The sequence below is a fragment of the Cylas formicarius genome, unplaced genomic scaffold (genome assembly GCF_029955315.1).
Source record: "Cylas formicarius isolate icCylForm1 unplaced genomic scaffold, icCylForm1.1 PGA_scaffold_10__41_contigs__length_53128322, whole genome shotgun sequence".
NCBI classification, from domain to species: Eukaryota; Metazoa; Arthropoda; class Insecta; order Coleoptera; family Brentidae; genus Cylas; species Cylas formicarius.
In genome coordinates this window covers 33,789,008-33,800,146 of record NW_026844214.1, presented here as the reverse complement: position 1 = coordinate 33,800,146, position 11,139 = coordinate 33,789,008, and the positions used below count along the sequence as shown (strand labels likewise).

The 11,139-nt window shown below is 34.3% G+C and overlaps 2 protein-coding genes across 3 annotated transcripts in view; both read right to left on the bottom strand.

Moving 5' to 3' along the window:
- Positions 1 to 674: 674 nt before the first annotated feature.
- The window catches only part of LOC132700344 (putative transcription factor SOX-15), a 120,743-nt gene continuing 110,278 nt past the window's right edge, over positions 675 to 11,139 (bottom strand). Inside the window, exons 4-7 of the mRNA XM_060667586.1 lie at positions 6,084 to 6,411; positions 3,557 to 3,881; positions 3,178 to 3,500; positions 675 to 1,434 (exon numbers count right to left, since the gene is read on the bottom strand). Of these exons, the coding sequence (XP_060523569.1) occupies positions 948 to 1,434; positions 3,178 to 3,500; positions 3,557 to 3,881; positions 6,084 to 6,411 (1,463 nt within the window). The 3' untranslated portion in view covers positions 675 to 947. The remainder of the gene's footprint in view (positions 1,435 to 3,177; positions 3,501 to 3,556; positions 3,882 to 6,083; positions 6,412 to 11,139) is intronic.
- On the bottom strand, positions 7,420 to 9,087 carry LOC132700350 (uncharacterized). 2 transcript variants are annotated; one of them, XM_060667607.1, is made up of 2 exons: positions 7,606 to 9,087; positions 7,420 to 7,538 (listed from the first exon to the last, which is right to left on the bottom strand). In XM_060667607.1, exon 1 carries the CDS (start codon positions 9,079 to 9,081, stop codon positions 8,077 to 8,079), a length of 1,005 nt encoding a protein of 334 aa, XP_060523590.1. In that variant the 5' UTR covers positions 9,082 to 9,087; the 3' UTR covers positions 7,420 to 7,538; positions 7,606 to 8,076. The 2 variants fall into 2 exon arrangements, with proteins under 2 accessions (XP_060523590.1, XP_060523582.1); XM_060667599.1 differs by having other exon boundaries at positions 7,435 to 7,694; positions 7,749 to 9,087.

The window sequence follows — 11,139 nt, the reverse complement described above, 5'->3', positions numbered from 1 at the left end:
TATTTCGTCAAAAATACTTACATTTACGGAAAAGTAACCAGATTGACTAAATCATACAATAAACACTGTTTTAAACGAATAATAGAAAATTTGTATATATATTTTTTTGAATGTTACACATAATAAACCCACTTTTTAATTTGTTGTATTTCCTAATAGTATTTTCTTTATTATTTAGTTTTATTAAACGTTTTATTGACTCAAGATCATGTTATTGTAATAAAATCATAACAATAAAAAATGAAGTTAGGTTGTGTAAAACTATCAAACATTGATTTCCAAATCAACAGCAGCATTTTTGAAGTTTTCGATTGATAGTGATTTTTCACCATGTTTCGTCATCATAGTTTGCTTATAATGAAAAAAAAAACGTTTTTTCTGGGAATCTGGGTAGATTTTGACAAAAGTTCCGCAACGAAACTGAAAACCGTCGAATGTTGGTTGTTGAATAGCGTTGAAAGCGTTGATGCGAGTTTTAAAATGGCCCTTCTCAGCATGTTTTGAAGTTCGCTTCACCACTGCCTGTATTATCGGCATAGGACAAGGCTTCTGATGTGGATTGTTCATTTCAAGCAAGAAAATTTTCTTGAAAATTTATGATATAGTACGATAAATGACTGGATAATTGTCCCTTTGGAAGTGGTCGATAAAACACATAGGTATTGTAGCAAGAATATTATATTTTTTAACGTTTTCAAATATACAACTTTAAAAGATTCACTAACTCGTAAGATTTTTTGATTCTTAAAAACCAAATATTCGAATTCTGATTTTTTATATAAAACAGTCGAAATCGCAGCGCGACATGTTTCTTCATTCATAACTGACCCGCGCGAGTATTTTACTCAACAAAAACCTCCAAAACAAAGAATCCGGAATCTCTCAAACAAAATTAGAACCGGCGTTTATATATATTGCACAAATTCATTTACCTAACTTTTGATAATTCAAGTACTGAAACAAGTTTTTCTGACTCCCGCCAAAATTTCACTAAAATCGTCTTCGTTTTTCGGGGCGACACCAGACGCGAGATCGTACACTTCCGGACAACCGACGAATTCTGATTTCACGGCACCCGTTGGATGAATCACACTAGTGGGCTGTGATTGGTAACTGTAGGACAAAACCGGAGAATTTTGTGACACGGCACTCGAAGTTAGCACTTCGGGTCGATGATAGTTGTGATTCGAATCTACACCTCTCAAGTCCAGACCACTAGAGGCGTTATTCCCATCAAATTTGAGGTACTTGTCAAACTCTTGCGTATCCACGTCGGAGTCGGGGTCGCTGCGCTCCTCCGAAATGTAATTTTGGACTATATTTTGTTGATCCGAAGACTGGGGATAGTCTTGGTACGGGTCTTCGAGGCCCTTGTACGGATGGAGATACTCGTTGGGAGGTGGCTTATCCATCAACGGCTTTATGTGAGAATAACTATAACAAAATTAATGGCGTTACACAAACATTGCGCTTTGTATAACATGGCAACAGTGAACTCGATCTGAGATGGATTGGTAACGACGTGATATAGAACTGATGTAAATTTTACATTAGAAAAAGTGATAGTAATGGGAATTGTGCTCTTTTTCTCACTCATATTAACTGGAGAAAGTGGTGTTCGCGTAGTTTGATTGCATTATTTACCAATATACTACTGCAATTATTGCGTGATCAAACAAAATTTTCTTTAAATATTACGTATAAAATTAAAATTATAATAATCTGAATTCTTAAAAAACGTAACGTACAAAAATAATTGATTATTAAAAACAGTACCTATTTATTTGAGGTGTTTTTAATAATTTTTTACCTAAATATATCTATGACCAATGTTTTTCATTTCTTGAACAAGATCAAATTTTCTTTTTAAATTTTTGTGAACGTTCAACGCCTGTAATTTTTAACCAATCAAAACGTGTTTTTTCGACAGATTACTATGGCACCGGATGGGTTTTAGTGGATATTTTTTGACGTTGTTATGGTTTCTAAAAAATCAAGTGGACGAAATCTTCTGTTTTGTTGGTACTTAATGAAGACAAAAATTAACATTATTGGAGATCAAAAAATAAATGTGTCTACTCCCGTCTGTATAATACGTAATTACACACCGTAGCATGTGCGAAGCATCACTTTACCACATCAGTTTCGTTTCCCATGAATCCGAGCCACTTCTGACCTTTCCGGGATTTTACCGAACGGGTTTGGGGGCAATCGGATGTTTTCGGAGATATTTCCCACGCTTTGAATTTTGACGTTTGCCAATTCAGACGGTCATGTCAGTGAATTGATTCGTGTTGTTTTGCGAAAATGTACCCAAAACTAACGGTCGTAGACAAGACAACACGTTCGGTAAACTTTTTAAGTCACTCGTTTATTAAACACTCGCTCCGCTCGTTTCAAATAAACTCGTGAGTCAAATGCCGTTTCCCGCATTTGTTGCATAATATACTATTAATCATTTGATTTCAGAACATAATTTGGTGTGGGATTTTCTTATCGAATACCACACGAGGTCAAATTAAATCAAAATTGATCAAAAAGATATTCATGAGCTCGAAAAAATTTCTGGAAACAATTTGACTTCTAGTGAGAATTAAATAAAAAAAATGAATAACAAAATAGTGATTTATTTTTTAATTCTAAACAATATCAAATAAAATTAAATTAACAATTTTCGTTTTTACATTGTTTCAATAATCATAGTTATATATTTTTCTCCTGATAACTCTAAAATACCCCATTCAAAACGTCACCTGAATTCGCGTGTAAAGAGTGATTTATAAAATGTTGCGAGTTATTATTTATTTACTAGCCAAAACTCAGATCATATACCTACAGATTGGGGGGGTGGGGGTGAGCTTGAGCTTTGGTCAATCAGTGGCTGTTTGTATGTGTTATATACCCATTACTACAACCATATTTACTATTTTATAAAATGTATTTTAATCAACAAGAGCACGAAATTATTACCAGGTATTCTATACACAAGATTGTACACAATCACTTCTTTCAAAGAAGCATAAACGATTAATCTAATTAACGTGACAAAGTACCCTCCGGTAGCAAACGATTTATCCCCAAAATCTCCAACAGGTATAAAATGTAAACAATCTAGGAAAATAAAATATCCCTTATAAAATCCATACCCGCTGCCTTACCGAAAAACAAGTAACTTACTTTAGAAAATCATCCTTCTCACTTTGATCGTAAGTCGCGTATTCTTTGACCGTGTAGTAAGGTTGAACATTCGCGTTGTAATAGTGAATACCACCAGCGGCAGAGTTGGCTATCACAGTATTCATTGCATTCTGCTGACTAACTCCCAGCAATTGCTGATCTTGACTGGTTGCTACTGGAGGATAAAACGTGCCGGTAACCACATGACCCTGTTCTACGCCACTCTTACTAGCGCACATAACGTACATTCCGTTCGCCATCGGCACAGAAGTGATAGGTTGAGTGTTTGTGTAACTTTGACTAATTTGTCTGAAGTTTTGAACCTGAAACGCAATACGCAAGTTGCAAAGAGAGCAGAAACGCAATAAACAATGATTACCTTTGTACTATAATGCGCTTGCGTGTTGGGAACATTGTTCGCATGTTGAATATTTGACACTCTGGTTTTGCTATCCTCATACGCGTTGTAATGTTCTTTTTCGTGTTGCTCCAACGGACTCATTTCTGGCGTTGGAAGCTGTGCGTTTTTTTCTTGGCTATTCGTGTCTTTTCCAGGTTCTTGAGGGCTCGGCGGAATTTTTTTCGGCTCCGGACTGTGGGTGGGCGATGTTTCGGGCGTGTGTATCGAGTAAGGGCTTTTTTGGGGAAAGTTTTGGTAACCCACGTAACTAAATTGATTAAATTTGTAGCTATCTGGACTATACCTGAAATAAAGTTTGGAGATAAAATTGATCCTCGTTTGTTAAATCGGAAAATTTGATTGAAGTGAAACGAATTAAAGGTGTAAAACTGATATGCGCTAGTTATCTGGAATATAGCTTTTTGTTGGAATATACGATAAAAAATACCATGACGGTGTATTAGCTAGCTCTGTAATAATTGTGTGACAAAAAAGATCTGGAAGACAGGGCACAATATATACTCACCATGGTGTTTTATGATTTGTAATCCAACACAATTGGTTTATACCCAGAAACATGGTTCGGAAAAAGAAAGAACCCCTTCTAAATTTATTTAAGACTCTTTCCTTAGAACCATTGAACAATGATCCATAAACTGTTCTGACGTGTATAAAAAACCACGACCAATAATTCCAATTACTTACTGATAACGAATTAGGCGAAATGCATTGAAGTTATAGTGAAAGAAATACAGATAATGTTTTTTGGGCTGTTTGTTGGTACGGTAGAATACTACCCAGGTGGATTTATCGATTGAAACACAAGAATCTTACTCATATACGAGGTTAGCGCCAAAATTTCCCGGCCTGACATAGATGCAGCTTCAGTATCACGATAAAACTTTGTCTTCTTTTAAATATATATCTTAGTAGGCTGCAAAAACAAAAATTGAAGTCTTGCGTCAAATAGTTTTTTATTGACGGCATTTTAAACAAGACGTGTCCGAAAAAATGTCGCAAACACCGCAAATTGAGTATAGAGCAGTCATAAAAGTTTTGACAAAAGAAGGGTTAGCACCTAAAATTCTCCTTCGTATTCTGTAGTGAATGAATGGGCAAACCGTTTTCGAATGGGCAGGAGTCAATTGAAGATGATTCAACAACTGGTCAATCAGTGGAGGTCATAACGGAAGATATTGTTGCGATTGTGGAAGAGGTGGTATTGACTGATCGACGTTTAAAGGTCAAGGAAATCTCAGAAATTAATTAGCTTTCTGATACAAGTGTTCGTCGAATCCTGCATGATCATTTAGGTATGCATAAAGATGCAAGATGGGTTCCTAAAAACCTTTTCGCTATTCAAAAATAACGCCGTGTCGAGTGTGCGCGATCTGTGGGTCGGAACCGAAGCCTGTGATAGGAACTATTGAGACGGGAGATGAAATTATGGTTCTCTATTATGACCCTCTATCGAAAAAAGAATCAATGGAGTGGCGTCGTAAGGGTGAAGCACCTCCAAGAAAATTCAGAGTCTGCCACTCAACAAAAAAGGTGATGGCCACGATCTTTTGGGATTGTGAAGAAATTCTTTTGATAGATTTTAAAGAAACTAATACCACTGTCAATGGTAAATATTACGCAACATTATTACATAAATTGCGAGACAGCATACGTGTAAAACGTCGAGGAAAACTGACCGAAGGCGTGAGTCTTTTGTACGATAATGCACCTGTTTATACTGCTGGTGTTGCACAAGCTGCCATTTTAGAGTGTGGGTTCTAACAGATAGATCATCCTCCCTATAGTCCAGATATGGCCCCCAGCGACTATTATTTGTTTGGATATTTGAAAAAGGATTTACGTGGACGTAGCTCATTTTGCAGACAAACCAAAATAATATTTTATTAAAGGGATTAAGTTAAGGGGGATTATATCGAAAAATAATAAAAAAATGTTACTCTACTTTGCTTCTTTCATAGTCAGCCGGGAAATTTTGGCGCTGCCCTCGTACATTGTATCAACCTCCATAATTATTAATTAGGACTACTTGCGGTAGCAAGAAGTTATCCATAAACCACGCAAAAGATAGCGATGCGATGGAGAACGGAAAAATAGTACAAAATTCTCAACAGATGACAAGAAGAGTGAGTCACAGAGAAAGCAAATCCCAGACGGGCAGAACAATTAGTGAAATAACGGTAATAAGTTATCTGATAAAATGATAGAATGACGAGTATAAAAAAAAAAACAGAAAAGAAACAAAGAATAGCTGCTGTCAACAGTAAATTCAATTCTGCATTGAGTAATGTCAGTCGACAAGACCATGTGATTTTGGTGGGTATGCAACACAGCTTTAAATATTTTTACTAAATATTCCTGCCACTGTAATTTATTTCTATTACCATTAAAATTGTTAAAAGCGCACCATAATTTGTTGCTTCTCTGTAGATAATAGATTGATTTGTGACAATCTCTTTGAAAAGAATGTTTATCTAATATGCATTACCTTTTCTCTTGACCGCTATATTCTCCAATACTCCCACCTGGACTTGGAAAATCCATGGGGGAGCCGTAACCACTTGCCGACACTGTAGGCGACAATCCCGCATTAGGAACATAACCCTGGTAACGAGGAGACATATTTGGCAAGTTTGGGCTAGGCAACGAAGCTCCAACTCGTGGCCCTCCAGGTGTCGCCCGTTGTTTATTGTGCTTGCGCCGGCGTGGTCTGTACTTATAGTTAGGATGTTCAGTCATGTGTATTACTCTCAATCGTTCAGCTTCTTCAACGAACGGTCTTCGGTCTTGTGGAGTGAGAGATCGCCATTTTTTGCCTGAAAAAGAAGAATTTTTTGTATATAGCTACGTGTGGTAATTAGAGTCGCTCATAATATTTTTACGACGTCAACTCCAAAGTTGTTGTGATCTATATATAGTTGACGTGTTTCATTATGGTTTTCATTGATCGTGATTATCTTTAAATACATAAATTTGCATTATTATTAGCTATTATTGTTCCTTACCAAGAGATATGGTACAAAAGTGCACCTAGAAATATTTTTATATTTTATATAAAATTCCTAATTATACACCGATTTAGTGTGCAAAAAGTGTCATTTTACAACGTCAGTTTCATTTCCCACGGATCCGAGCCACATTTTTAGTATATTGCTGCACGGCTTGAATTTTAATGTTTGTCAATTCTGACTGGCAGTGAATATATTCGTGTTGTTTTGCAAAAATGTACCCAAAAACTAATGGTCATAGAAAAAGTATAGTATGCAACACGTTTGGTAAACTTTTTAAGTCACTCGTTCATTAAGTACTCGCCCACTACCAAATAAACTCGTGACTCACATGCCGTTAACCACACGTTCATCACATTTTTCCATCCGTGAATCAATATGTGAAAATATCATATACCTTTACGGGGAGAAGACCTTTACAGCCACCAAGTTTTATGAAAAACTAAGACAAAGGAGGGTTACTTCGCTATGCAACTTGAATTTTCTTATAAATTGCCGCAACCAGAACTTGCTGCCAACATTTACAAGGTTGCCTTATCACACACGCACCAAAAAGACACAAGCTATCCCGGACATGCCCAGTGTTCGAAGTGTTTTCGGAGCGCGAGCACTGAAGATGCCAAGTGAGATTTTGATATATATATATATATATATATATATATATATATATATATATATATATATATATATATATATATATATATATATATATATATATATATATATATATATATATATATATATATATATATATATATATATATATATATATATATATATTGTTTATATTTTGTTTTTTCTTAGACCTTCTCTATATTTATGTTTAGCTTTTGGTTCTTGGGTTATAGGTCTTTGTATTAAAAGCGATTAAAATTTTTTTTGTCCATATATTGACGTTTCGGTCTTCTATGACCTTCTTCAGAAAGGGGTACAGTCTAAAATTATGTTATAGTACAGTTCTTTTTTTTTACATATACACAACGGAATTACAAAGAACCTTACCAAAAAGAGACAAACACAAATCTTAAAATTGAAGAGGTAGCATCATATGAAAGTTTATACTTTAAAAGCGTTTGGTTTTGTCATAGTGCCTAGAAATATTATTGTTTTGGTTTTTTCCAACTATGAGAATAAAAAAGTCATACCCTTGATAAAAGATAAAAGTCCAACAAAAAATGATTTGTATACGGCACTCACACACATAATACACACAAATTTAACGAAACAGTTAAAATATATATAAGAGTTTAAAATAATAATAATAATAATAATAATACCGATACGCGAGGTTTGCTCGCGTCGACGTTACTGTAAAAACATCGTACGATGCACGATTGTTTTGGTGCAAGGTTCAGAGGATATACAGAGTGTTTTTGTTAATTTATAATTTTTTTCTTTTATTTATTTTAAATTATTTTTATATATTATAATTTTATATTAATATATCCCTATGTTGTTACTTCCATTGTTGTTTTATTTCAGAATGTTGCAATATAACTTACTGAGATTGTTGGTGTCTGTTTTCGAATTTATAGAGTTCTTATTTTTTTGGATCTCAACCATTTCCAGAATTTCCCTTTTTTTTGTATTATTTTCGGTTTTTAGAATTTTTACTTTCGCAAAGTTGAAAGAATGCTTGGTTTCCGCGCAATGACTCTTCAGGGCAGTCGTATTTTTTTTGTCGTATTTGTGACCATTAATTCTGTTTTTAAGATACTGGCTTGTTTGACCGATGTACACACCCTCACAATCGTTGCAAGGTATCTCGTAAATGACGTGACTCTTCTTTTCGTCCGGTATCTTGTCTTTTAATTTACTGAAAATGTTTTTTACCAAATTGTATCCTTTGTGAGCAATAGTAATGTTGTGATTCATAAAAATTTTGCTAAAATTTTCGGACATACTGGGTATATAAGGAAGCGAAAGATAATTTTTTTTTTGTTTTTGTTGGGTGTTGCTTTTTTGTTTAGTTTGGTTATAGAATAGGTGTATACGTTTTTTGAAAATGGTGTTAATTAATCGTTCCGGATAGTTATTTAGTTTTAATGCTTGTTTTGCTTTAGTAATCGATTTTTCTCTGAAATCCGGATCAGAGAGTTTAATTGCACGGTCAGCCAAGCCAATAATTACGGATTTTTTTTGCGATATAGGGTGCTGGGAGTTAAAATTAACGTATCTGGAAGACCAGGTCACTTTAGTGTACCACTCGGTTTTAATTCCTTTTTTTAAATTATGAAGGGTTAAATCTAAAAAGTTGATTTTACTTTGGGACTCTATTTCTATTGTAAATTGTAATTTCTGATGGTAGCTGTTGAAGAGTTGAAGAATTTCGTGTTGTTTGTTTTTTGGTATTGCCGTTATGCAATCGTCTACGTATCTGTAGAAAAAAGGTATGTCAAAAAGGGCATTGCTAAGGACCGACTCCTCCAAATCTTCCAGTACAATTTGTGCGATGGCGCTGGAAATTGAAACTCCCATGGCGCATCCGTCGATTTGTTGATAAAAAACTTTGTTATATGCAAAATAGGTTGATTTTAGTGTTATTTCGACTGCTTCTAAAAAGTCATCGAGCGGAATGTCGGTAAAGGTTTTGATGTTATCCCATTTTTTGATGATTACTTGCTTAGCAATATTTATTGGAATGTTGGTGTATAGAGAAGCAACATCTAATGAAACTAGGATGTAATCGTTGGGTAGAGAAATATTTTTAATTTTGTTTTTGAAATCAAAAGAGTCTTTAATATAGTATCTATTTTTATGTATAACGTTTTGCAAGATGTTCTTTAAAAATTTTGAGAGTTTTTCAAATGGTGATTGGATACATGATACTATTGGTCTTAGAGGGATGGATTCCTTGTGAAGCTTGGGTAATCCATAAATTCTGGGTGGCTGAGAATTAAGAATTTTTAAGCTTTGCGCTGTGCTATGGGAAATGTATAACTTTTTTTCCCAGGAGGACACTAAGTCGTTGTTCTTTCTCTGAAAAATAGCTGTTGGGTCGTTTTTCATTTCTCTGTAGGTGGTATTGTCTTTTAGTAGATCTAGCATTTTTTTGTCATACTGAGCGTCCGTCATAATAACTGTTTTATTTGTTTTATCTGGTATCAAAATTTTGAGTTCTTTATGTTGTTTCAGGAAACGTTCTGTTTTTTTAATTTTAGCGCATAGTTTTGAATTTTGTTTATTTTGATCTGTTTTTTTTGGTTTTTTGTTGAATTTATTTTTGTAATTAGTTATTATATTGCAACATTCCGATCGCACCCCGTCCCTAGTTTGAGTGTTAAGACCGTTTAAGGAAGTTTCTATACCTGCAATTATGTCACCGATTGGTAACTGATCGGCTCGTTCTAACGGTGTAGCAAAATTTGGACCAAGACTCAAAACTTCATTTACGTATTCCGGAATAACGGTCTCTGTTAGATTTTCCACCCAATCGGTGACACAAATATCTGGATTTTTGTTTTTTTTGTATAATTGTTCGAATTTCTTAATGTTTTTGTTTTTAATTTTTTGGAACAAGAATTCGGTTTTTTTTGTTTGTCTGTCGATCAAAATTGTTGATATGTTTGCAGGGACTAGAGTGGTGAGCTTTTCTATAAAACCGTCAATTTGCCTTTGTAGTTTTGAGATATTTTTAGTTGTGTCCGTGATTAAAAGATTTATTGTATTTAGCACAAAATTTCCCATGATGCCCTCTCTGAATTTCTTTTCGAGATGTTTACAATTAAAAGTGATGTGTTTCATTTTAAAATTGAGAAAAATGGGGGTTACACCGTCGTTTTTGCACCGAAGGAGGAATATTCTTCTGTTCTTCTGTTTGCATAGTTGTGTTACTGATTTGCAGTATAATTTCAAGGTTCTTGTAGTTCCCTCGCCGAAAGTGTTAGAGATGTATTCGTAGGTAAGCATATTTTCACCCATGCTGTATATATATTGTTTATATTTTGTTTTTTCTTAGACCTTCTCTATATTTATGTTTAGCTTTTGGTTCTTGGGTTATAGGTCTTTGTATTAAAAGCGATTAAAATTTTTTTTGTCCATATAATGACGTTTCGGTCTTCTATGACCTTCTTCAGAAAGGGGTACAGTCTAAAATTATGTTATAGTACAGTTCTTTTTTTTTACATATACACAACGGAATTACAAAGAACCTTACCAAAAAGAGACAAACACAAATCTTAAAATTGAAGAGGTAGCATCATATGAAAGTTTATACTTTAAAAGCGTTTGGTTTTGTCATAGTGCCTAGAAATATTATTGTTTTGGTTTTTTCCAACTATGAGAATAAAAAAGTCATACCCTTGATAAAAGATAAAAGTCCAACAAAAAATGATTTGTATACGGCACTCACACACATAATACACACAAATTTAACGAAACAGTTAAAATATATATAAGAGTTTAAAATAATAATAATAATAATAATACCGATACGCGAGGTTTGCTCGCGTCGACGTTACTGTAAAAACATCGTACGATGCACGATTGTTTTGGTGCAAGGTTCAGAGGATATACAGAGTGTTTTTGTTAATTTAT